Raw genomic sequence first — 27,533 nt, 5'->3', positions numbered from 1 at the left:
TTATGTACCAGAGGTTTTCAGACATTCTAAACAAATACGAGCTTGTTTCTGCTCTTTTTTATCGTGCTGACCAAGAGAGATCAAACCTTATTCTGCATGAGACATCTGCAAAGTCAATTGTTGCTGAGGCAACTTGTAATTCAGAGAAAACTCGTGCATCATTTGAAATACAGGCACGTGAGTTTGCTCAAGCAAAGGCTGTGGTAGCTGAGATGGCTCAAGAAGCAACTACTTGGATGGAGCAACATGGAAGGATTCTTGAGGCTTTACGAAGCAGTTTGATACCAGAAATCAAAGCATGCATAAACCTGAGTAGTATGCAAGATGCTTTATCTCTTACATCTGCTGTATTAGTGGCAGGGGTTCCATTGACCATTGTTCCTGAGCCCACTCAAGCACAATGCCATGATATAGATAGGGAAGTTTCTCAGCTCATAGCTGAGTTGGATCATGGACTCTCTTGTTCTGTGACAGCCCTCCAAGCATATTCTTTGGCTTTGCAAAGAATCCTACCATTAAATTACCTCACGACAAGCCCACTACATGGCTGGGCACAGGTTCTGCAACTGTCTTCAAGTACCCTTTCTTCTGATATCCTCTCCATTACTATAAGACAGGCTGCTGAACTTGTTGCGAAGGTAAATGGGGATGATTTTGATTCTATTAAATGCGATCATGATGACCTTTGTCTTAAGGTGGAGAAATATGCTGTAGAGATAGAGAAAGTTGAAGAAGAGTGTGCTGAACTGGTAAACTCCATTGGTTCAGAGACTGAATCAAAAGCCAAGGATCGCCTTCTATCTGCCTTCATGAAATACATGCAGTCTGCTGGTCTTGCAAGGAAGGAAGATACCATCTCTTCTGTGCAATTAGGACAATTTAAACATGATGGTACAAAGGAGGCCAGATTTCAAGGAGCACTTGAAGAGAAGAAGGACAAGGTGTTATATATTTTGAGTATAGCTGTAAGCTCTCTGTATGATGAGGTTAAGCATAGGGTTCTGGGCATTTTTACTAATTTGGCTGAAAGAAGCAGTGCAGATAACTGGTTGCAGTCTGATTTTGGAACTATTTTCTGCAAATTTGAAGAGCAAGTAGAGAAATGCATACTTGTAGCAGGATTTGCTAATGAATTGCAGCAAGTAATCAATGGGGATATGCCTACTGTTCGTACAGATATAGAACATTCAAGATATTATTCAGAAAGGAACTGGGCTTCCATTTTTAGAACAAGTTTACTTTCCTGTAAGGGCTTGGTGGGGAAAATGACTGAAGATATTTTACCAGATGTAATTAAATCCATTGTTTCATTTAACTCGGAAGTAATGGATGCATTTGGATCCCTCTCACAAATCCGGGGTTCTATTGATATGGCACTGGAACAGCTTGTTGAGGTTGAAATCGAGAGAGCTTCTTTAGTAGAACTGGAGCAGAATTACTTTCTCAAGGTTGGTGTCATTACTGAGCAACAATTGGCTCTTGAAGAGGCTGCTTTGAAGGGTAGGGATCATCTTTCTTGGGAAGAGGCAGAAGAGCTAGCTTCCCAAGAAGAAGCTTGTAGGGCACAGCTGGACCAACTCCATCAAACATGGAATCAGAAGGACAAGAGGACTTCTTCTCTGATTAAGAAGGAAGCTGTTATTAAAAATGCCTTGGTTTCTTCAAAACGCCTATTTCAATCTCTTATTATTGATGGTGAGGAAAGGGAGCCTCAAGGTAGGGGTGGCAAAGGTCTATTGGCAAAACTAGTTAAGCCCTTCTCTGAGTTAGAATCAATTGATAAAGCGCTCTCTTCATTTGGTGGTTCTGTTGCTTTCTACTCAAGGGCAATTCCTAATCCTGCAGATTTGATGAGTTCTGCATATCCAATGTCTGAATATATCTGGAAGTTTGACAGCTTGCTGAACAGCCATACTTTCTTTGTTTGGGAAATTGGTGTTATGGATTCTTTTCTTGATTCATGCATACATGATGTAACTTCATCTGTAGATCAAAGTTTAGGATTCGACCAGCTCTTCAATGTTATCAAGAAAAAACTTGAAATCCAACTTCAAGAACATATTGTTCAGTACCTTAAAGAGCGTGTAGCTCCTATTCTATTGGCTTTGTTAGATAAAGAAAAGGAGCATTTGAAGCAATTGACAGAGGCAACAAAGGAACTTGCTTTTGATCAAGGGAAAAAAGATCTTGGGGCTGTGAAAAAGGTGCAACTCATGCTTGAGGAATACTGCAATGCACATGAAACTGCCAGTGCAGCAAGATCAGCAGCTTCTCTTATGAAAAGGCAGGTGAATGAGCTTCGGGAGGCTGTTCTCAAGACTAGCCTAGAGATTGTTCAGATGGAGTGGATGCACGATGTTTCGTTGACCTCATCACATAATAACAGGGTCATATGGCAGAAGTTTATTGCAAATGATGATAGCTTGTATCCCATTATCCTGAACCTAAACAGACCCAAATTATTGGAAAGTATGCAATCTGCTGTATCAAAAATAGCTAGGTCAGTGGAATTCCTGCAAGCCTGTGAAAGAACTTCCATAACAGCAGAAGGACAGCTTGAGAGAGCCATGGGATGGGCCTGTGGTGGCCCAAATTCAAGTGCAACTGGAAACACCTCAACTAAGAGTTCTGGAATTCCTCCTGAATTCAATGATCACCTTACGAGGCGAAGACAATTATTATGGGAAGTTCGAGAAAAGGCATCCGATATGATCAAAATTTGTGTATCAGTATTGGAGTTTGAAGCATCAAGAGATGGCATCTTTCGGATTCCTGGTGGTGATGGCAGGACATGGCAGCAAGCTTACTTCAATGCACTAACAAGACTAGATGTCACTTATCATTCATTTACACGTGAGTAATGTTAACCAGTCTTTAATGACTTGGGCATGGCTGAATTTTTTGTTATTGATTACAATATTTTATGGGTGCTGGATGTATGGTTTTATGTTTCTTGTATTAGGTACTGAGCAAGAATGGAAACTTGCACAAAGCAGTGTGGAAGCTGCTTCAAATGGCTTGTATACTGCAACTAATGAACTCTGCATTGCTTCTGTTAAAGCAAAGTCGGCATCAGGTTCTGTCACCTTTCTTTACTTATATTCATGACCACATCCTTAGACATGCATTTATATGTGATCCATGGGGTGCGGACATACAAACATGAATATTAGGCATCATTCTTGATATATCTGTGGTATGTCCATCACTGCAAGATGAGGTGTTGATTTGTCTTCTGCAGCTGATTTACAAAGCACTGTTCTTGCAATGAGGGATTGTGCCTATGAAGCCAGTGTTGCTCTCTCTGCTTTTAGTCGTGTTACGAGGGGCCATACTGCTTTGACTTCTGAATGCGGTTCCATGCTTGAAGAGGTATTAGTCTATAATATAGACACAAACAGTGATTCCTGAGATTTTGGGAGTAAATGAGTGAATTTTATTGTATGCTGAGTAATGGAGAAATTATTTTTCTAAATTTTACTGGTGAAATTGTAAAATTTCAAATACTCTACCATCTAATAAATAATTATATTCAGTAACCTACTGAGCCAAAGAGGATACTCAACCCCAAGAGCAGAGTTTCCATCCTTGCTTCACCAACAGGGGGTTACTAGGAGCTTTATGTGGTTAGGCTTTTATTCATACATATACAAAAAAGAAAGAAAGGAAAAAAAAAGAGACATCACAAGCCTTCGGCACATAATATAACCTTAAATATGCATGTGCACATAAATATCCCATGACAACTTTCAAGGCAGAAAAAGGAGAATATTATTGACTTTCCCCTGTTGGGTCCATTTATTTGGAAGCCTTAGTCTCTTTCTTTCTTTCTTTCCATTTTTTTCCTTCTCTCTCTATTTGTGCTTCAACTGGGTATCATATGAAATGTAGTTTGAGGAAATCCTAACACTTCTTTGTTTTTAATTTGTGGCTACTGTCCTTATACTTCTCTGTAGGTTCTGGTAATTACTGAAGGTCTCCATGATGTTCATAGTTTAGGAAAGGAGGCTGCTGCAGTACACCATTCTCTCATGGAAGATCTTTCAAAGGTTTTCTTTCTTTCTCATTCATATTTTCTAATTTGTTTGGTTGCATAATTTTTAAAGTTAGCTAATTCCATATATATATCTTTAGTGACCCACTCTGCAACTTTCACTAACTTGAATTTTCTTCAGAAATTTGGTGATTTTGGTCTACTTTCGGGTCACAAATCCATGTTTTGATTGTTTTAATTTTTGTGCAGGCAAATATGGTCCTTCTTCCACTTGAATCAGTGTTGTCTAAGGATGTAGCAGCTATGACTGATGCTATGACTCGAGAAAGAGAGACCAAGTTGGAAATATCCCCCATTCATGGTCAAGCCATTTACCAGTCCTATTGTTTAAGGATTAGAGAGGCTTGTCCGGCCTTTAAGCCCTTGGTACCATCACTTACATTCTCTGTGAAGGGACTCTATTCCATGTTAACCAGGCTGGCACGAACTGCAAGTCTACATGCTGGGAATCTTCATAAAGTAATTTTGAGCTGCAAGACTATCATGCTGATTATATGCTTCCAGTTTTTATTTTTGAGAATGTGAGATTAGTAATTAATATTTTCCTTTTTCTTAATAGGCGCTTGAAGGACTAGGAGAAAGCCAAGAAGTTAGGTCCCAAGAAATTAATTTGTCAAGGACAAACCTCGCAAGTGATGCCTCTCAATCCGGTAACAAAGACAGAGAGATCTTCTCCAGATCTGATGAGGGAAATGCTGAGGATTTGCTTGGTGTAGCTGGATTGTCCTTGCAAGATAAAGGCTGGATATCCCCACCAGATAGTGTCTATAGTAGCAGCTCAGAATCTGTCATCATCTCAGATGAAGCAAGTCTTCCAGATAGCCACACTGCTCCAGCAGAAATGATGGCACGGCTCTCATATGGGTCTAATAGCAGAGAGGGCACAGATTACTTGAACTCTGTTTCATCTTCTGGGACTGATTTCCAAGAAATCTCATTGAATTGTGGGCAGTCAGAGTCTAAGTACACGGAGTACAATAACAGCGATGCTAGTTCTGTCAAATCTCCAACTAATGAGCCAAGTGAACATCTGAAAGCTGCGGCATCACCAAAGAATGAATCCATAACTGTCATTGACACTTCCAAGTCTTTGAATGAGGAAGACTTTGAGGGTAAAGATGAAACATCCTCATCAAATCAAGTTAAGATTGAAGATGAAAATCGGGAGGCCCGACTTCCTAATACAGATGCTGGCAGCCGAATAGCCCGAGGTAAGAATCATATTATCCCATTTGTTACCATTTTAGGAGCTCACGTCTTCTTTTGCTCTTTTGGTTGATTTCTGAAGCAAGTTTTGTGGTTGAAATTTTTTAACTCATATTCCTGTCTTCAGTGGTTAAATTAGCAAATGTGGAGGGTTTAAACTTTTGAACTTTTAATCAACCTACATCATGTCCAGAAATGGAAATAATTCTTGAAAGTTAGAAGTTTGGTACCACCCATAATTATGAGTTTATCAATAATGATTTTAAGATTTGACTTAGAATCAATCACTTGTTAATCTGGAAGTGAAACTAATTAGCAGTAATTAAAGATAAAAGACCCAGAACCAATCCCCTTACTAGGCCTGTTCACTTATTGGCTAGTGCTATAAACACTGGCAAAAAGTAGACAAAACCCTCCCACCCGATGTTTTAGTTTTAAAAACTGAAACTCATGCACACAGGTTTGTTCTTTTACATAGATTTTGGGATTGCTCCATTTTGTACCCTCAGTTTTGAAGTGTGAGTTTTTTTTCCCTTTTTTATTTTATTTATGTTTTGGTGTGTGTGAATTCAGCCATGTTGTTTCAGTCTTGAAGGCATATACTTCAGTCAAAGCATGGGGTTTGATCCATTCTTGCCAATATTGTCTGAAGCGTTGTTGTGTGGATCAATGACTTCTAAATAGGATCCTAGTGCTGACATTTATTATCAATATATGCTCCATTCTTGCCAATATCGTCTAAAGCATTGTTATGTGGATCAATGACTTCAAAATAGGATCCTAGTGCTGACATTTACTTACCAATATGCATATATTGTAAGAATGTTGGAATACATGGAAAGTTGGAAAATTGTGGGTTTTAAAATATACTAATTTTAAATTAAAGATACACTATGCTAATAAAGTGAATAGAAAACTTAAGATTGATGCACATGTATTCATGTTTTCTAATCGTACATCTATTCATAGAAATACTATAGAAACTTCATTTTTTTTTCCCTTTTATAGGCAAATAAGCATATATTAAAAGTGCCAAAAAGGGTGTTCCCCTAGTGCATAGGAATCATACAAAGGAATTGAAAGACTAAAAGTTGCACAAAGAAAATCAGCATTGACATTCTCACTATTTAGAGCACAACCACTCAATGGAGTGTAGCATGGACAGAAAACCAGCTTGAAAATCATCTTGGTGTAGTCCTCCAAGTTTGTCCAAAATATTCTCTTTGGTACCTCCTATGATGAAAGAGTTGCTAATGGATGAGGACAAAAAGTGCCATAGCCCCTTATCTGTCCCATAATGGATGAGGAGGTTGACGACTGATTCTTCTGCACTTTTATACATATAACTATAACTCACCAAAAGCCGCTCTTTTTTTCTTTTTAAGTTAATCAGAGGTTAGGGTTCTTCCCCATTTATCTTCCCATGCAAAGAAACCCACGTTTTTTAGGAGCCTAGAGCTGCAGCAACACACTTCCTTTGAGGGGAAAGATACTCCTCCATCCAACTCCAAGACTGAAACAGGATTTCATTGAGAACTTTTCACTTTTATTAGCCTCCCAAACCAGACTATCCTTCTGCACAATACACCTCCCTAACACTTTGAAGCTTTTAGAACAACTTTGCAATGTTGTCCACCTCCCAATCATGGAAGTGCCTTAAGAAATATGGATCCCAAATGACTTCCCATCCTCTACCACCCAACCCTCCTTATAAGTTGCAAAAGAGGAAAGGGAAAAGAGTCTTTTAAAAGGAGAATTGTCACACTAAGCATCTTACCAAAACTTGATTCTTCTCCAATTGCATACGACAAATCTTCTTCTCCAATTCCTCTTCTTATGGCCTTCCACAAGCCAACAACATACTATTTCCTTCTAATTGAGAGCACAACCTCCTGGTTCTTCCTCAAACTTTCCCATTATGACCTTTCTCCGAAGGACTTCCTTATCCACTGCAAATCTCTAACACAATTTTCCAAGTTAGGGGTTATCATGAGCGGATAACAACCCCTCTTTCTTATCTTTGTGATTGACGACCACTTCACTAGATGTGGTTTTGTCTTAGGAACCCCTCCCCCTCACAAGATATCTTGTTGAATTTTTTCCATTCTCAATGTTACTCCTGTTGAGAGAGAGAGAGAGAGAAAGGAGAAAAACCTTATTTTCATTCATCTAATCTCTACTTACAATTGAGAGATATATATATACAAGGCTAGGAGTCCTAACTACCATACATGTGACCTATATTAACAAGGAAAGATAGTATACTATACATACATTATATTCAACACTCCCCCTCAAGCTGGAGCATATACGTCATATGCACCAAGCTTGTTACAAATATATTTAATCCTAGGACCTCTGAGAGATTTAGTGAAGATGTCTGCTAGTTGATCATTTGAATTGATAAAACTTGTAGCAACACATCCTGATGCGATCTTCTCTCTAATGAAATGACAGTCAACTTCAATATGCTTGGTCCTTTCATGAAAGACTGGATTGGATGCAATATGTAATGCGGCCTGGTTATCACAGATGAGTTTCATCTGTTCATCCTTTCCAAATCGCAACTCCTGAAGAAGATGTCTCAACCATATGAGTTCACATGTTGCCAAAGCCATAGCTCGATACTCGGCTTCAGCGCTAGATCTGGCCACTACATCTTGTTTCTTACTCTTCCAAGATATTAGATTACCTCCAATAAAAACACAGTACCCTGAAGTAGAACGTCTATCTGTGGGTGAGCCAGCCCAATCTGCATCTGTGTAACCAACAACTTGAGTATGACCTCTGTTCTCGTACAATACACCTTGGCCTGGTGTACTTTTGATATATCGAAGAATATGGATTACGGCATCCCAATGGCTATCACATGGTGACTGTAGGAATTGACTAACAACACTCACAGGAAAAGAAATGTCTGGACGAGTAATGGTGAGATAGTTCAATTTACCTACGAGCCGTCGATATCTCCCAGGGTCTCCTAAAGGCTCCCCCTGTCCTGGTACAAGTTTGACATTCGGATCCATAGGTGTGTCTACCGGTTTACAGTCTAACATACCGGTTTCTTCCAGGATGTCTAAAGCATACTTCCTTTGAGAAAGGACCACACCAGAACTGGATTGAGCTATCTCAATTCCCAAGAAATACTTGAGTTTCCCCAAGTCTTTGGTCTGAAAGTGGGTAAAAAGATGTTGCTTTAGTTTCTGTATACCATCCTGATCACTGCCTGTAATGACGATGTCGTCCACATAAACAACCAGATAAATACATTGCCCCAAGGAGTTATGATGATAAAAAACTGAATGGTCTGCTGTACTGCGAAGCATGCCAAACTCTTGAACAACAGAACTAAAACGGCTAAACCATGCTCGAGGAGATTGTTTCAAGCCATATAGAGAACGGCGTAACCTGCACACTAAACCAGACTCCCCCTGAGCAACAAAACCAGGAGGTTGCTCCATATAAACTTCCTCGGCAAGATCACCATGAAGGAAGGCATTTTTAATATCCAGCTGATAAAGAGGCCAAGAGCACATAGCAGCCATGGAGAGAAGCAAGCGGACAGAAGCAATCTTGGCAACAGGGGAGAATGTGTCACCATAATCAGAACCATAAACTTGAGTATAGCCTTTAGCAACTAAGCGGGCCTTAAGGCGATCAACCTGACCATCAGGACCAACCTTAACTGCGTAGACCCAACGACAACCAACTGTAGATTTACCAGGGGGTAAAACAACAAGATCCCAAGTGCCATTAGAGTGCAGAACAGCCATTTCATCCACCATTGCCTGTCGCCAGCCTGGATGGGAAAGAGCTTCATGGGTGCTCTTGGGAAGAGAAACAGAGGATATAGCAGAAACAAAAGCAGAATAGGGTGAAGATAATCGATGATAACTCAAAAAATTGTAAATAGGATGAGGGTTACGAGTAGAGCGAGTACCTTTCCGAATAGCAATGGGTAAGTCATTAGGAGAAGGCAGAGTCGGGGCAGGTGAAGCCGAAGGGATAGGAAGTGAGTCAACAGGTGCCTCAGGAAAAGGGAGAGGAGCAACGAGACGCGGGCGACGATGATAAACCTGAAGTGGTCGAGGGGGCATAGCTTCAGGTGGGGAGACAATGGGAATGGGCAAGACTTCAGAAACGGGAAGAGACTCAGAAGTGGTGGAAAAGAATGGTGAGTCCTCAAAGAAGGTGACATCAGCGGAGATAAAGTACCGATGAGTCTCAAGGGAATAACAACGATAACCCTTCTGAAGTCTGGAATATCCCAAGAAGAGGCACTTCATGGCTTTGGCGGAAAGCTTGTCCTGTCCAGGAGTGAGAATATGAACAAAGCAAGTACAACCAAAGACACGAGGAGGAAGGAAATAAAGTGGTTGGTCAGGGAAAAGAAGGGAGTGAGGAATCTGATCGTGTAAGATAGAGGAGGGCATACGATTAATCAAATAACAAGCGGTAAGAACAGCGTCCCCCCAAAAACGAAAAGGAACGTGACTATGGAGGAGGAGAGTACGAGCTGTCTCAACAAGATGTCGATTCTTGCGTTCAGCTACCCCATTTTGTTGAGGAGTATGAGCACAAGAAGACTGATGAAGAATCCCATGATGAGACATAAACGAAGTAAATTGGGCTGAAAAATATTCCCTGGCATTGTCACTGCGTAACACACGAATAGAAATATTGAACTGGGTTTGGATTTCAGTATAAAATTTCTGGAAAATAGAGAATAACTCAGCTCGATTTTTCATTAAAAATAACCAAGTACATCGAGAATAGTCATCAATGAAAGTGACAAAATACTGAAATCCTAAAGTAGACGCAGTCCGACAAGGACCCCAAACATCAGTGTGGACAAGCTCAAAAGGAGACTTTGCCCGATTATTCAAACGCTTTGGGAACGAGACACGAGTATGTTTCCCAAGCTGACATGACTCACACGGAAGCGACGACAAAGTGGAAAAACGAGGAACCATCTTCTGGAACTTGGAGAGACTAGGGTGGCCCAGACGATTGTGAATGAGGAGAGGAGCATCAGTGGAAATGCAAACTGCAGGAGATGAATCTGAGGTGAGGTGATAGAGGCCTTGAGACTCACGTCCTATGCCAATCGTCTTCCCCGTACTCCGGTCCTGCAAGGTCACAAATTTATCAGAAAAGGTAATAGAGCAATTAAGAGTACGAGTGATTTTGCTGATGGAAATAAGATTAAAAGGACATTCAGGAGTATAAAGGACAGAAGTGAGAGGTAGAGAAGGCAGAGGAAGGGCCAAACCAATACCTTTAGCCACAGTTTGAGAACCATTAGCTAAGGTAACAGTAGGTAAATCAGAGGTAGTAGTGATAGAGGAGAAAAGATCCTTATTACCAGATAGGTGATCAGATGCTCCAGAATCTAGAATCCAGGGTCCAAGAGAAGATGTGTGGGTAAGGCAAGTAGAGGCATTACCAGGCTGGGCAACAGAGGCAATAGAAGCCTGAGATGTCTGAGATGCGGAGGAGCTCGGAAGCTGAGGCAGCGGAGAATCAGAGGACTGGGCCATATGGGCAGTGCGAGGAGGTCTTCCATGTAACTGATAGCAACGATCGCGAGTGTGGCCAAGTTTATTGCAATAGGTGCAATGAGGACGTTGGCCTCGACCTCGGGTACCACTACGTCCTCCTCGAGAGGTAGTTTGAGAAACTAACACAGAAGAATCTGAAGCGCTATCAGATGGCAAAGTCTGAGTGGACGAGAGACGGAGGAGGCGAGCAAACACGTCATCCAAGGACGGAACTGATGAACTACCAAGAATCTGATCATGAATAGGCTCAAGATCCTGACGGAGGCCAATAAGAGTAAGGACGATGAAGAACTTGTCAAGCTGCGTTTGTTGAGCCCCAACATCAGGAGTAAGAGGCATCACAGTCAAGAACTGCTCCTTAAGAAAGGCAATCTGACCAATATAAGTAGATAGATCCAAGTCCTGTTGGCTGAGATGGACAATAGCAGAAGCCACCTTATAGAGACGCTGGATATCATTCGTGTATAATCCTTTGGCCTGAGTCCAAAATTTAAAACAAGTTTTATAGGCCTGAAGATGAAGAAGAATCCGGGGATCAACCGATTGCCATAATACACTACATAACTGGGCATCTATCTTCCTCCACTGTACGCGGTCAACCTCAGGGATATCTGCCTCCTGGGTAACCAAGTGATCTTCATATCCTTGACCCATAAACCAAAGTTCAACAAAGGCAGACCAGGAGAGATAATTCTCACTGCCAACCAATTTCTCTGAGGTAATCAGAGGAGATCCAGAGAGAACAGAGGTAAAGATCTGATTTTTGGTGGTCATATTCACGTATTTGGATCGAAGAGAGCCCTAGAGAGGAAGAGAAGCAGCACCCAAGCCTCGGAGATGGAGAGGAAGCCCTGTCAGATGTGGTCGGAATGGCAAGAAAGCCAAAAATAGGAAAAAAAGTGGAGATGCAGGGCTCGTGGAGGACTGCCGGAGGGCTAGAAGGCCAAGACGGCGTCGGACGAGCCTGGAGAGGTGTCGGACGTGGCCGGAAAGTGAGCCACGCGCCGGCGCGTGGGTGACAGTCCGACGGGGAAGATCGGCGTGTGGGGGCGCGTGAGACTCCGGTTGCCGGTGGGGTTTCCACTGGCGTGTAGATCAGCGCCTCCGGCGGTTCGGAATATGTGGTCGGTGCCCGGAAAAGAGGTCGCCGGAAAGGGTTGCCGGCGTGGTAGAGATCCGACGGCAATGAGGTTGTCCGGGGTGATTCGGGAAGGGAATGAGGGGACCGGAGTGAAACACGGTCACTGGACGGTTCGCCGGAATTGAGTACACGGCTAAACCGAAAAAAATTAGGTTTTCTCCTTTGGCTCTGATATCATGTTGAGAGAGAGAGAGAGAGAAAGGAGAAAAACCTTATTTTCATTCATCTAATCTCTACTTACAATTGAGAGATATATATATACAAGGCTAGGAGTCCTAACTACCATACATGTGACCTATATTAACAAGGAAAGATAGTATACTATACATACATTATATTCAACAACTCCCTTAGGATAACAAAAAGGGACATGAAGTAAATAAGCAAAGCTACTAAGAGTACTTTTTAGCAGATTCAATCTCCCACCTTTCGAGGGGTATTGTCTTTTCCAAAGAATTATTCTTTTTTAAAACCTCTCCTCAAGATTTGCTAATGAGAATGAGCCTCTATGGAAGCAAATTATCTTTAGCAAGTATGACCTTCAAGAGGGGGGATGGTGCTCCAAAGGAGTAAGAGACCGGCATGGGGTGGGGGTTTGGAAGGCCATCAAAAATGGTTGGGAGAACTTTCGCTCTCACTCTCGCTTCATCGTAGGGGATGGCACTAGAGTGAAGTTTTGGAAGGACTTGTGGTGTGAAAACCAATCTTTAGAAGAAGCTTTCCCCTTCTTGTTTAATCTCTCCGTCAACAAAGAAGGATGGGTTGCTGAGGCTTGGGAGGAAAATGAAATTAGGGGTAGTTGGGGGCTTCGTTTCACTAGACATCTTAATGATTGGGAGGTGGGAGAAGTAGAAAGCTTATTAAGCAAGCTTCATCCTTTGACCATTAGAAGAGGTGTGAATGACTCGCTTCGGTGGAAAGAAAACAAGAATGGAACCTTTTCTGTCAAGTCTTTCTATAGTTCCTTCTCAAGGGACATCAAGCCCCCCTTCCCGGCTAGAACTATTTGGACGCCTTGGGTTCCAATTAGGACTAGCTTCTTTGGATGGGAGGCAGCCTGGTGCAGGTTGCTCACCATTGACCGCCTAAAGAGATTTGGTTGGAGCATCCCCAACAGGTGTTTTTTGTGCAAATATGAGAAGGAAAGCACAGATCACCTTCTCTTGTTTTGTGAGAAGGCCAGAATGTTATGACTTTTGATCTTCTCCCTTTTTGGAGTGCAATGGGTGATGCACTCCTCTGTGAAAAGGAACCTCCTCGGATGGCATGGATCTTTCGTGGGCAAGAAAAGGGAGAAAACTTAGAGAGCTGCCCCCCTTTGCCTAATGTGGACCATTTGGAAAGAAAGGAATAGGAGGGCCTTTGATGATATTGAGAGGAACGACCAAGATATTAAATCCATTTTTTTGTACACTTTTGTGAATTGGGCTAGGGTGTATATAGAGGAACACACTCTCTCTTTGATAGATTTTGTAGACTAGCTAGCTACCAAGTAAGGGTCAACTTGTTTATCTTTTTGTTTTTTTGCCTCTTTGTATCTTGGTATACTCCGTGTATACCCTTTCTCTAGCCTTTTGGCTCTTAATGAATTATCTTTACCTATCAAAAAAAAAAAAAAACATCTCAAACATCTGAAGACTTGAAAGAAGTTCCTATAGGCAAACCTAAATAAGTGGCTGTAAGCTTCCTCACAACCCAATGCCAAAGCAAGCTCCTCCATACTAGGGACCTTCCTTACTAGAATTAATAAAAGCCTCAAACCATAGTAAAACCCAACTCATATAAGTCCATTGATATGGACAAGGATCACAGAACAGTAAGGTGCTGTCAGCAAAAAGGAGGTAAGAAACCTCCACTATCACTCCTCACCACCTCTCACCTTAAAGCCTGAAATGAAGCCTTGCTCCCCTATCTTCTCAATCGGATGCTAAAGGACTCCATCACCAAAACAAATAAATAAGTGGGTAAGGGGTCACCTTGTTTCAAACCCTTTGTACCCTGAAAAAAAGCTAGAACAAACCATTCACCAAAATTGGAAACCTTGCTGTTGAGATGCAAACCTGAATTCAATCAATCCGCTTCTGCTCAATTCCCAGTTAATGCAGCACCACTAGAAGAAAACTCCAATTTATGTGATCATAGGCATTTTCAATGTCTAACTTACAAACGACCTACCCTTTACAATTCCATAGTCTTTAATCAATGCCCTCATTGGCAATACAAGCCACATCAAAGATTTATCTCCCTTCCACAAAAGCATTATGGGATTCCGACATCACTTTCCCTATTACTTTCTTCAACCTGTTTGCCAAGACTATAGCTAAAATTTTATATAGACTCCCCACAAGGCTATTGGGCCTGAAGTCCTTTAAATCTTCCCCTCCTTTTTGCAGGATCAAAACCAGAAAAGTAGATGCTGAGGACTTCAAAATAAAACTTAAAGGAAAGATAGGCTAAAATTCTTGGAAAAGAAGATGGTGAAATTGCAGTACCATCACAATATTCTGTGATATAAACAACCCATGGAGTATTTTTTTCACATCATACATGCTTATATTGTTTATACCCTTTCTCAATAAGCATAATCTGGGCATCTCTTCCAATATGACATATCCAACTAGGTTCTTTCCTTTGTTGATTGGGAAAACACATAATATCATAAAAACATCAGAATGTTTCATTATGTTAGACAGCTCCATCATCCCCCTTTTTTCTCTTCTCTAATAGTTACCTAGTGCATTTCATACTCTCATGATGATTGAGTGTGTAGCAAAACTCTTTTATTACAGATTCTACTTCTCTTATATGATGATTATTTTACCTCCCTCTGTCAGGTAGGGAAGAATCGAGAAAGTGAAAAAACTGAAACTCCTTCCTTATTCTTCTTTCTTATATGACAATTATTATACTTTCCTCCTTCAGCTTGGGAAAAACTGAAAAAAAATGTAAGAACATGGTTCTCATTCTTGTGTTTGTGGCTGTTGGTATTTTAGGTAAAAATGCCTATGCAATTTCAGTTCTAAGGCGAGTTGAGATGAAACTAGATGGCCGAGATATTGCTGACAACAGGTATTTCTTCCTTGGAAATCTGCAATAATTTATCTATTTTTGGTGAAATTTGTTGATGATGTACCTTTCTTGTGCTTCTCTCAGAGAAATTAGTATTGCAGAGCAAGTGGATTATTTACTTAAGCAAGCCACAAGTATAGATAATCTCTGCAACATGTATGAAGGTTGGACGCCCTGGATTTGAACTTATGAGGCCTGCCATTATAGCTAAAAATGCTGGTCTCTGGTAATTTTGTAAAAGAGGGAGTCTCAGATCTGCAAGGTCACACCATTCACTTGTACTGAAGATCTAGCGACTTGAACCTCTCATCCACCCAGGAAGTCGGCCAGTGCATCTCTCAGCGAGCTTTATTTCTTGACTTTACCAATGTGGTATCACCTGCTTCCAGCTCATAAGAGACCACTTCTGGTGAGAAATTTGCTATGGCTGCTGAGAGATTCTGTATAAGGTGCCCTACCCAAGTAGCCTGATGCATGTTCTGTTGGGCCCATGCCCTCCCTCAGGGATCAGTGGTTTCTCAGGAAAATGATATACTCCAAGCCTGTCCAAGATAGATCTCACTTTAGCAGGTAAAGCCAAGTGAGAAGGTTGGACTGTGTCTCACAATTTATCACCAAGACATTGCTTAGCCGTTAAGTCCCTGGTTTAAAGACTAATGAAGCTGTGGGTGCGGCATGCCGGCCAGCAGAATACGAGCACTCTGTTGGTGGGATTCAAAGCTTATCATTTCAAATCCCATTTCTCCCATGGCCACAAGAGTTCCAAAAGCCCTGTTAATGTGCTTGTGCGAGGATCACTCACTAAGTTGCTGAACAGAGAAACCAACATTTCACCAGAGAGGCAGTTGACTGGCAAGTTGCCAAACATCACTTGCATATCAGAATTTACTCTTCAATTTAAGCATCTCCATGTTTTTGCTGTTGAAATATTTGGCTGCTTTTAGAATAATAAGAATCATAGTTTCAAAGGATGATTTTGTAGCATAGAGTCATCTTCCTTTCACCCCTGCTGCTGTTTGATAAATGCCTTGGCAGACAGCAGTTTCTTGTTTAGGATGGATATGACTATATTCTTCATCTGTCTCTTAATTCTTCAACACCATACAAGACTATGAATTGAAGAAGGAAGATCATGAACATTCATATTTTGTAATTTCCCTTCATAGGATATCAAATATCCATTTAGCTTAAGAGAGATTAAAAATACTTATGTTAAAAGGTCACTGCGTGAATGACATTTGAGACGCTTTCTAGGCTCAAACAGGTCACCAGGGAATTACAGCAGGAAACAAAGCCCTAGCAGAGGACTGTAATTTCTTTACAAGCTTAAAAGACATTTCTACCCATATTGATTTAAGATCATTTCAACAAATCTGTCCATATGAGGGGTGATAATTTATAGTGATGGGTCATGTTCGTATCGTGTCAAAAACTCATACATTCTATTAAATTGGTCAGTCTAAATACGATATGAATAATAATCAGGTTAAAACCCTAAATGATCGCTCATTTTTAGCATCAATAGCTCAATCTGAATAGGTATAATGCTAAAATCTAATTACTGATCTTAAAACCTAAATTTTTCAATTACCAACTAAAAAAAAACATATCCAATTAAATGATTTAAACTATAAAGCTAGCACTGCTCGATTGTATATATGTTTACTTTTCAAAGGAAAAGGGGTTTGTGATAATCCAAATGACGCCCCTGACCTTATCCTCAGCTCTGTGGGTTTGGAAGCTCACAGACTCTTTTCAATGCCCCCGATTCTATCAATCAATGACCACTGCCCTGCTGTGGTTTCAAACAGTAATTAATACTTTTCAAACCCACCAACATGCCCCTTGTCTCTATTTCAGAGCACAGCACATAGATATCTTTTCCCATAAACCATGTGTCACCTCTACTATAAAGACCCCCAAAAGATCACGTCTCAAAAATATCAAACACCCAAATCTTCAAATCATCTGGAAAAGCACTTGCAGATTTTTTCCTTTGCTCTCTTTATCACTCTCTTTTTCATATTTTTGTCACTGAGTGATCATGTCTGGGATTGTGGATATGTGGACTAGTGAGGTCGCCAAGCTGCGCCAAAAGGGCCAAACCCTTTTCTCGAGTGGCTCGACCACTGCCCCTCCAGAGCCGACCCTGGTGGTTCCACCTCATGAAGGAAGCTCATCTCTGTTGTGTCCTGTTTTTAAGTATTCTGAGGCTTCAGTTTCAGTGATTGTGGAATGGTTTAGCGCTTGAACAAGAAAAGATATATTATCTTTCTTTAATAATCAGTGTGAATATTGCTCTTAGGAAATGTAATTTTGAGGTCGGATTTTCCCTTTCTGTACTTCAAATAATGACTGTAAGTTATGTTCTTGGAGTTTATAACAAGATATTTCTGAGTATGTTTTGACTTGAAAAGTCATGAGTTAACAAAGACTTGAGGTATAATGAGTGACTGTAATGGTTTCTTCTTTCAAAAGTGTCACTGGAATGATATACAAACAAATTATTCTTGCCAAACTCTTTACACAATTTCAAACATGCCTAACATTCTAATCTCAAGTATTCAACATGTATTTAATGGAAAAAGACAAGCCCCCCCACCCCTTTTTGTTTTTTGAATTTTCAATTTTTGTTTTTTGAATTTTCAATTTTGAGTGACCAAGGGCATGTTTGGTTGGTGTTTGAGAAAGGGGATGTGTTTTTATTTTTTGTGTTTTTTATGTTATCAAAAATTATTTTTTTAATATAATAAAAAGATATTTTCATTGTTTTTTCACTATTTAAAAAATAGATTATTTTTTGTTTTTTTTTTTTTTCTATGAATGTGACTTTCATCCAACCATCACATTCCACCCATAAGTTTTTTCTTCTTTCTTAAATTATTAAAATTAATATATTTATACATAATTATAAAATCAGCATTTATTTAAAAAAAAATTATAATTGATATAAAATTTTTTAAATATAATAATAATTTTTTAATTTAAATAAATTATGTATATAAAAATTGTTTATATATTTATAATATCAAATTAATAGAAGAAAATATTTTATTAATTAAAAAAAAACTTTTAAACATGTTTTTCGTGTTTTTGAGAACAAAAATTAATTTTCAGAATTCAGTTTTCGAAGCTCCCCTCCCCATTTTTGTTTTTTGAATTTTCAATTTTGAGTGACCGAGGGCATGTTTGGTTGGTGTTTGAGAGGTTGGTGTTTGAGAAAGGGGATGTGTTTTTATTTTTTGTGTTTTTTATGTTATCAAAAACTACTTGTTTTTTAAAATAATAAAAAGATATTTTCATTATTTTTTCACTATTTAAAAAATAGATTGTTTTTCGTATTTTTTTTTTCTATGAAAGTGAGCTTCATCCAACCATCACATTCCACCCATAAGTTTTTTCTTCTTTCTTAAATTATTAAAATTAATATATTTATACATAATTTTTAAATATAATAATAATTTTTTAATTTAAATAAATTATGTATATAAAAATTGTTTATATATTTATAATATCAAATTAATAGAAGAAAATATTTTATTAATTAAAAAAAAACTTTTAAACATGTTTTTCGTGTTTTTGAGAACAAAAATTATTTTTCAGAATTCAGTTTTCGAATACAATTTTTTTTTTATCCTGAAAACACTAAAAATTATTTTTCAAAACAATTTAAAAAGACAGCAACCAAGCCCACCTATACTTTTCTTTTGAATTCTACTTGTTAGGCTGAGGATCATGTATTGCTCTTCTTTTTCCACGTTACTTCCTCTTTCTCACAATTTTGGAGAGTTGGGGAAGTTGCCAAGTGTTTCTGAATTGGCCCTTGAGGAAGGCTTTCTGTCTATCATTGTTTCTCCAACCACGTGCATGACCCTGACATGATGCAAAATGTCAAGGGATTAGGTTATAGCAAGTTCAAGTCCTAATCTTAGTAGTTGGGTGATCAATTACTTATGATCATGCTTTGGATAAACTTCTTTTAAAATGTAAGAACTCATACTTAGTGTGGAAAACATAATGACTTCTAAAGAACTTAGACTATCTCAAATTTTAAAATTTAAGTTCATACCTTTCATGCTCAGTTATTATTATTTTCTATTTTTAAAAAATAAAAATAAAAATTCCAAAAATGATTTGATAAACAGTGGATTATCTTTTCATTTTTGAACCATCTATGCCTTTGATGGAATAAGAAAAAGAAAAGGGGTTTAGAGTCTGGGTCATCCTCATCCCCTACAGTCTCCCCTTTTGAACTTTCCAGTAGAATACAAATTCTGTGGCCCCGCTACTGGCCAAAAACCCACCACCACATCTTAGTGAGAGCTCCTTGTATCTCTCTGGCTCACACCAAAATCTAGTATTGCAGATACTCTGTTTGTTTGATGGGCAAGACAATGAGATCAGCTGGTGGTATGAGAGCCTGATACATGGAGGGATAGTATACAAAAGTATGAACACTCACACCCAATACAATTTCTCATGGAGATAACCTCAACCAGTTCCTTGGAATATCCCAAACATATCCATCAACACGGCTTCACCATGGGCCTCCACACACAGATTTTTTCCACCTCAGCCCAAAACCACCGATTTCAACAGTAGTTTTTGAAAACCACGAACTCCTCTTCCTCTCTATATAAACCCCTTCTTCATACCTTGGCATCACCACAAAGCTGTTTTCCAACAATAAACAAGTCTTGTAGAAATGTCTGCAATGGTGGAGCTGTGTGTGAATGAGCTTGCAAAGCTCAAAGAAATGGTCCAAGTCCGGGCCAGGAAGCCATTCAGGTCTGAAGCAAAATCCAAACCCACTAGTGAATTGGGCAGAGAAGGAGAATTGAAGGAGAAGCTAGAGAAGGAAAGCACACTTTCAGAAGCAACTGTGTGTTTGCTCATGGACCGTTTTGCACCTTGATGGTATTGTGTATGTAACAACAATTATAAATATGAAGGAGTTTTGACTTTATATTCGTTCAGAAATGTATGTTTTTGTAGTTTATAAGTGATGCTGTTTGTTTATAGAAAGGGGTGCCTCAAGGAATCATACACTTCATTTTTGATATGCCAAACCCATGATTGTTTTTCCTTTCCATGCAAAATCAGGGAAATTTCAAATTCAATCTTAAGCTTCTGATATGATCTTTACAACAGCAGAAGACAGGTTGGTGGAGTTTATTTTCACTCTGGGTTTTAGGATTCTGAAAGGTAGGATTTTGGAAGGATTCTAGGCGTCCACTGACCAGCTATTATGTTCTTATGTGGAGCAGAACCAAATGGATCTTGGAAGCCCATGGCTGGAAATGTATAGGCCTCTGTTTCTGCTGGAAATTTCTCTATCAAGGGAGAAGGCCAAACAAATAAAATAAAAATAAGAAAAATGGGGGAACTTAAAAGACTCAATTGTAACTTATCTTCATTAGTACCTCAAAAGAAGAGAACTGAATTGTAATTTCTCTTACATGATTGCCTCAGAAATGAAAAATAAAGGAAAGGAAAAGTCTTCTACATTCCAAATCCTCTATGGCACAGGCACCATCCTTTCAGCTCTTGGGAGACTATAAGTTTCATCTTTACAATAACATAGAAACCAATCTCTTATTGTTGTAGGTATAAAGAATATGCTATGGGTGGGCCTATATATATATATACCAAGAATGAAGAACAGTGTGAACAGAGTAGCCTTCACTTACCAGCCATTTTCAAGCAGAAAATCATGAGGTGCTGGTGTCAAGGCTGTAGGAAGAGTCACAGAGAACGTAGTTGGGTTTCTTCTCCTCATCCCACTTCAGAATCGTCCCTGCATATGTGAGAGCTTCACCAACAGTATCAGGCTCCAATCCTGTGACTGATGAAACATACAACTTGCGTCCAGTAAGGGAATAGAACAGTGTCTTGAACTTTAGGGCGATGTAGTGGAAGGCAATTTGAGCCAATGAATGAGTGTTACTTATACTACTCCGGCTGTTGTAGTTGTGACTGACGACCGGAGTAAAGTCATGGAACCACTCACATTTGGTGAGAGGAGACAGATCAATTTTTTCCTCTAAGAGGTCGAACTTGTTGAGTATCAGGAGGAAGTCCTTGTGCTCGAAGTTAGGATGAGTGACTACTCTTTCAAAGAGCTTCTTGCTCTCCAGCATCTTGTTCCTAGAGAACCCATTAAGGCCATCAGACAATTCATCGTAGTCTGATAAGGAAACACAAAATAAGACAATCCCAACATCTTCAAACATCTCCAACCACTTGCAGTTGTCCCCAAGGTTTTTTGGGTGCACTCTGATGAGTTCGAACCTGCGACTGATAAGGGATAAAAAAAGGCTGTAAGAGGAGAGATTTCTCATTTATTCATATGTGAAATCATATAATTATTGAATGTAAGAAAGAGCCATTGAAGCATCAATGTATAATTAAAGTGATGTCCCCTTGAAGGTAGCTGACAGATTCGAACATGGTCCATAAAGTTGAACTAATATGCAAGGATTTTCAATCAAACTACCACCAATGAACTTTGATTTCCACCTTCCATTTCTAAAGTTTTAAGTTGAGAGTTGTTCAGTGACGGTGACCAAGAGATTTATCCATGCTGAGGGTCAATGTCAAAGTGCAAGGTTTTTTATGATTCATACAGATTACAAAACAATCTGCATTGACTAGGAAAACCAACCTTGGCAATGTACCGGGCTGATTATGAGGGTCCAGGTCGACATCCTCTAATGAAAATTCTGTACAAGCAAGCCCATTTGATGAAGTAATACCCTCGGCATACAAGATATCCACATCTGAGGGCTCATAATCTACCTTTGAAACCTCAACAGACTGCATCAGGAATATAATTTTTATTATTCAAATAATAAATATTATGCACTTGCCATACAATGGAGTCACATCCAAATTCATATGCAGCCTCAGCAAAGTCACAAACAAATTTTTCTTATGAAAAAACAAAAAATTGAATTCATATGAGCCGTACACATGCGAATTCATCACCCCGTGTTTGGAATCAATGACAAAAGCAACTAGTAATAACCGTCATACAAATTACATAACCACACTTAATGCCAAAAAGGGCCATGACTAATCAAGGGATTAGAAGGCCAGAACCAGCAAAGAAAGAGCATAAAGTGAGGTCTTACCTGATCTAAGAAATAACTAGCAACTCTGGGTAGCATTTTTAGTTCACTTCTTCGGTTGTATGTGGCTTGAATTGCTGCATCTTTCCACAGCTCCTCAACTAATGGTGCATATTCACGAGTAGCAGCAGGGAAAATGACTTCTAAATTACCTGACACCATAACTTGGAGAAGCCAATCAGAGAATGCTTTCAGCCTAGGGCCAATGGAATAGATTGTTTTATCCTGAGTCAAGCCAGTGTTCCCTGTTGCAAAACAAATACTTTCAAACTCTTAGAACAAATTAACTTCAGTATGTTCTCGCTGGAAGTTTTTAATAATCAGAGTACAGTAACTTGGACTTCAAACAACAGTACAAAAATCAACCTAGAAAAGATACTATATAATGTTACATAACATGGGATTAAAGAATTTGTAAGCCATAAGAACCACTAAATTTATTTTTACAAAATAGTTCCCTAATCGGTTGTAACAGGAAATCTAAAACCAATGTTCTAGCTCTTGATGCATGAACATTCGGACAGTTTATTTGTATTGCTTTCCATCTTAATGGATCTGCAAGTCCATATCATCCCCTTCAATCACCAATTAGAGGGAAACTCACATTTATAAATGTCTGTCCCAAAAATGTTGCAGCCATCCAAGAGATCAAATAAATACACTTCCAAAAGGTGATAGAAATAAGAGAAAAAACCAGATAAATTGATTTTTTGCATGGCTGTGGCAGCAGATGATGCTTAAGACTAGATTGTTTGATTGAGTCCTTGGAAATCCAATCTCCAAAGCTCATGGTTAAAATGCAGATCAAAAAAGGACATGCAGAAACATGACTTATCAGAAAAATGGGAAGGTATAGATCATGAGAAGCATTTGTGGGTATTGATGAAAAAACAAGGTGTGTGTTTTTTCCTTTTGAGCTAACCATAAGAATGGACTAAAGTTAGCATTGTGAGGAACACTGTTACAAGTATAAGGTTCTAAGTGACAGGAGAATGATGACAAGGGATTTGGATGGGACTCCTGAGATGATATACACATAAGGACAATAAGCATTCGAAAATCATGCTAAGTGAACATAGCTTTCCAGTCTTAAAGGCTGATGATAATTGAACTACACATGCAACAGTCTTATTTTAGAGGTTTATATCATAAAGTGCAATATCCATTTCAAAGCAGCAAATGATCCAGAACTTGGACATCTTATTTCTGTACGTCAATCATGAATACTTTACGATAAAGCTCGGTTCTGACAAATAAATCTGGAAACAACATGATATGTAAGTGAGATGGAAACAGAAGATGAAAATTAACTCTGCCCCTACCTGAAGGACCAGGCTCATCAACAGACTGTCTTTTCTGCATTTCAGTCAAAATTTCTTCTTCAAATCGTTCACGTCCCTCAAGCAATATACCAAGATAGCAATACAAGTTGGTCTGGATCATGAACTTAATATTTTGACGCTCATCTTCCGAGAAAGGAACATTATATAGAAGCTTGGCCTGAAAAAAGCACATTTCATGTAAAATACACCAATTTTTTCTAATTTTTCACTAAAAACCAACACAACATTCACAAAAGGAAAAAGAAATAATAGATTTCAACTGCATTGAAGGTCAAGTCATTAATGATGGAACATGAATATGAGTTTCACAGTGCACAATGTTGAAAGGCTCTGTGCCTCATACAACAACACTTTCTTTCAGTTGCTGGAAATAAATAAGATAAATCAACTGTGAGGTTTTGTGGTTGTTTGATGTAATCCAACCCCTTTTCGTTGTTAACTTTTTTGTAAGACCTCAAACCGTTATGATTGTTAAACTGTAGTAAAATATTTATAACATTGTTTAAGTATGAACAGAAAGGAACTAAGCAATATGTGATTAATCATGGTCAAATAACCCGGAAAAGAATATAGTACAACTGAAATACAAAGTTTCCTCCGAGTATGTTTTTACCTGTTTAAATATAGTGCTTGTCCCAGATCTATTAGGACCAATGAGGAAAAGTTTATGAGATGCTTTCTGCTCAAGGCGGTTCAGACCAACCTCATTGACAGGATCATTTACTTCACCCCCAGAAGGATTTGCAGAATCAGGAAGAATTGGTAAAGAGAAGACAGCACAGAGTAGCCTCACTCCAGACTGTAAAGAAAATAATTCCAAGAGAATTGAGTGTCTGATAATTGAGCTCGAATAGGAAAAACAAGCAAGCTAATCCACATACACAAGTAAACACACCTTGTTCCCTATTGGATCTATCATGTTCTTCTGTCCCTCTTCCTGATAGGTTCCATCTGCACTCAACCAGAGGCTAATATTTCCTACACATCGGATTCCTGCCACCTGCAAGCATTTTATGTAATGGAATTGATCATGCAAATTTAAAAACTTATAAATTAATAGATTGAGTATGTTCAGCACACTAACATGCATCATCCAGTGCTCCACTTCAGTAATCTCCCGAGAATTTACCAATATTTTTGTATTTCCATTGCTAGCATTTCGCTTGATTTGACCCCCAACATTCAACTGGGGGCTAATAATCTGACAAGGCCTGTGTCCTTCCTGTTTGATTGAGCCAGAGAATTTATCCCATAAACATACAATATAATGAGGTATAAATTAAAAAATATAAAATAAAAAGAGGGCAGAATTCAGATTCACCTTCCCCCAAAGACCAGATACTTTATCATACCAATATCTTCCGGGTTTTAGCTTTTTCGGCGGCTTTGGACAGCTCTTCAAAAAAACCATCTCTTCTTGAGAAAGAGGCTCGCCATTCACACAAACAAGTTCATGTGGCAGCTGATTCACTTCACAGAGTAGCTCATAACGCATTATCAGTTCTATTTCCAAGTCACTTAGCAATCGCTTGAGCATTTGAGAGCATTTCCCCAGGGTCCTACGCCTTGACTCTTCAATTGGGAGACCAATACAAGTAACACATTTTCTTCCTTCTGGCATTGACCCCATTGCTCTCAGCACACAACTAACACAGTATTTTGCGCTGCAAACAATGCATACCTCCTTTTCTGTGAACCGATTTCCTTTCAAGCATCTATAGCACAATCCTTTCTTCACATTCCTTTCAGGAGCTCGCCTTCTATGGATATTTCTGGCCTCAGCATGATCGGATTCCTCTTGAAAAATGTCATATGATTCAGGATCACGGAAAGTGACACTTGACGGTTCTTTGACATGGCGAGGTTTTTCTGTTTTGGAATCCTCAGAGGACAGAACCTCTGAACTCACACCCGATTCACTGGAATCGCTACTGACATGGCTTAAATAATCTTCAAAGCCTCCACCATCCTTACAATCATTGGATAACTGCAACATGTCTGAACTTCCCAATAACTCATAAGAATCTTTATGGATTTTGGAAAATCCAAATCTGCCGGAGCTTCTAATTGCATCTAATAACTTGGGCGCACTCTCATCACCATTTAAGGAACCTACTGCACCTGAACTACCTCTTGCACTCAAGCCGACAGGTTCCCCCAAAGCAGTCATTTCAGAGCCTGATTTTAACTTGTCCACCAACTTCTTGCTTAAAGGCTTACCCATTACAATTGGTTGGATAACCGGCACCGACGAGTTATCAACCAAAGAGGCTGAGACAACTGCAGCAGCAGTAGGGACTTGGTCGATGTCAACAGGAACTGCGAGAGGCACATCATAAGTGACCGGAGGCCCATGATACTCCATAGCAAATGAATACTCCATACTATGATGATTATCATCGTCATCATGGTTTGAAGGCAGAGTAGGCAGAAGTTTTCTCAGAAACCCAGCCATGTTTGTGCTTCTTCCAGAATTCAGCAAACGCTCACCAATACTGATTTCAAAAACCCATGAAGCATAAACCTTAATCACACAAACCCATTTTTCATAACCACCAATCTCAGCAACCCATCAAGCCGAACCATCAAATTAAGCAAAAACTCCCTGTTTCATTCAAACCAAAGAAGAAAAACGACCTCTTTAACCGATGAAGCTCCTTCTCTATCCGCCTTACTTACTGGAAACAAAAACCTTAACCCTAATTTCTGACAAATTTCGAAGAGTAGTGAACCGGGAGAGTACTTCATGTATGAAAAGTAGAAATGGAAAAACGACAAGAAAGTCTTCAAGTTTAAGTAGGAAACTGAAATGATCTTCCCTTGCCCTTGCCAGTAAAACGACAGATAGCAAGGAAAAGACTCAGTGGACATTTTCCCAGTAGTCCCAACTCCGAAGGCATTCATTCCACATAAACGTGCAGTGAGAAAAACGCTGGGAATTGGACCAATTCGTTGGTGGAGGAAAATTTCCAAGATATTTAAGAAAAAACAATTAGTACAATGGGGTTCTTGGCGTATTTTGATCAAACAGAAGGGCAAACTTGTCATAAATGTGCATACAAAACAGAAGAACTGTAGCGCTTTTCCTCCACTAAACTGTAGAAGATTCACACGTGTTAACGCGTGAGATGGATCATTTTCTTTGACTTTGACTTTGACGTTTGCTTTTGTTTAAATTTCAAAGCCAACTTTTTGGAATCAATTCCTTTGAATCTTTCTTTCTCCGCAGGAGCCGCATCACGTGCCGGTGCCTCTGAGGCCGTGAGTCACGTGCGCCGTGGTGAAGGGGCACATAAAAAATTTTGGAGTCCTCTTTTGATGTTGTTATGGTTGGTATTCATATTCATTTCTTTTTCTTTTTCTTTTTTTTAATTTTATAAATTCGTCAATTTTTTTTGTAAGTGATGGTCTAAAATTCACCAAAAGAATATTTTCAATAAAAAACAATTTCTTCACACACAAAATAAATAATTAGAAAAAATTTACCCCGTTCAAATCCAAAAAATAAAAATTAAATATTTCTAATATACTCAATAAACATAGTCTGAAGACCTGTTTGGTAATTTTTATTGATAATGATTTTTTATTTTTTAAATTAAAAAATTAAAAAAATATATTTGACAACAAGAAATTATTTTCTATTTTCCATTTTTTTTAGAGTTGATTTAAAAAATAATTATTGATTAAACATAAAGTTATAAACATAAAAATTATTTATAAAAGGCATTTAAAAATAGGTTTAAAACATTTCAGGTTATTAAATATACTTTTATTTTATGAAACGTTTAAAAACTGTTTTCAAAAACCGTTTTTAAAAGCTATTTTTTATAAATAAGTTCATTTTTTCAAAAAATAATCATATTTTAATAATACTCAATTACATTGATTTTATTATTATATATATAATCCTTTGACACGTAAAGCATTGCATATATATTTCATGTGCATTTAATGGGAAACATGACATTCTCTTCTATGCGTATGGTGTGTAATAGACAATTTCATTGTCATGATGATGAAAATTAGACT

At 38.8% G+C, this 27,533-nt stretch overlaps 2 protein-coding genes and 1 long non-coding RNA gene across 3 annotated transcripts in view; 2 read left to right on the top strand and 1 right to left on the bottom strand.

The window, feature by feature from the left end:
- The window catches only part of LOC100260579 (uncharacterized), a 41,007-nt gene extending 23,576 nt beyond the window's left edge, over positions 1 to 17,431 (top strand). Inside the window, exons 8-15 of the mRNA XM_059735882.1 lie at positions 12 to 2,853; positions 2,963 to 3,076; positions 3,242 to 3,372; positions 3,957 to 4,049; positions 4,244 to 4,513; positions 4,614 to 5,265; positions 14,956 to 15,031; positions 15,116 to 17,431. Of these exons, the coding sequence (XP_059591865.1) occupies positions 12 to 2,853; positions 2,963 to 3,076; positions 3,242 to 3,372; positions 3,957 to 4,049; positions 4,244 to 4,513; positions 4,614 to 5,265; positions 14,956 to 15,031; positions 15,116 to 15,215 (4,278 nt within the window). The 3' untranslated portion in view covers positions 15,216 to 17,431. The remainder of the gene's footprint in view (positions 1 to 11; positions 2,854 to 2,962; positions 3,077 to 3,241; positions 3,373 to 3,956; positions 4,050 to 4,243; positions 4,514 to 4,613; positions 5,266 to 14,955; positions 15,032 to 15,115) is intronic.
- Positions 17,432 to 19,244: 1,813 nt separating this feature from the next.
- LOC100854929 (uncharacterized) lies at positions 19,245 to 20,545 on the top strand. The gene is made up of 2 exons (XR_785442.3): positions 19,245 to 20,192; positions 20,299 to 20,545. It is a non-coding gene; the product is annotated as an uncharacterized LOC100854929 (long non-coding RNA).
- LOC100243480 (extra-large guanine nucleotide-binding protein 1) lies at positions 19,696 to 26,466 on the bottom strand. The gene is made up of 8 exons (XM_010649530.3): positions 24,826 to 26,466; positions 24,589 to 24,726; positions 24,400 to 24,504; positions 24,118 to 24,303; positions 23,484 to 23,661; positions 22,165 to 22,406; positions 21,696 to 21,847; positions 19,696 to 21,328 (listed from the first exon to the last, which is right to left on the bottom strand). Exons 1-8 carry the CDS (start codon positions 25,957 to 25,959, stop codon positions 20,743 to 20,745), a joined length of 2,721 nt encoding a protein of 906 aa, XP_010647832.1. The 5' UTR covers positions 25,960 to 26,466; the 3' UTR covers positions 19,696 to 20,742.
- Between the last annotated feature and the right edge of the window lie 1,067 nt (positions 26,467 to 27,533).

This window comes from Vitis vinifera, chromosome 3 (assembly GCF_030704535.1).
Source record: "Vitis vinifera cultivar Pinot Noir 40024 chromosome 3, ASM3070453v1".
Lineage (NCBI taxonomy): Eukaryota > Viridiplantae > Streptophyta > Magnoliopsida > Vitales > Vitaceae > Vitis > Vitis vinifera.
The sequence above is the reverse complement of the archived record's forward strand: the minus strand, read 5'-3'. Positions and strand labels throughout refer to the sequence as shown.

Bases quoted from the DNA above. Each gene is read 5' to 3' on its own strand.
- LOC100243480 (XM_010649530.3), bottom strand. From the start codon at position 25,959: ATGGCTGGGTTTCTGAGAAAACTTCTGCCTACTCTGCCTTCAAACCAT. The intron at 24,505-24,588 runs GTTAGTGTGCTG...AAATGCTTGCAG, and splicing joins TGGAGCACTGGATGATGCAT to GTGGCAGGAATCCGATGTGT. The intron at 21,329-21,695 runs GTTGGTTTTCCT...ATCCCTTATCAG, and splicing joins CAGCCCGGTACATTGCCAAG to TCGCAGGTTCGAACTCATCA.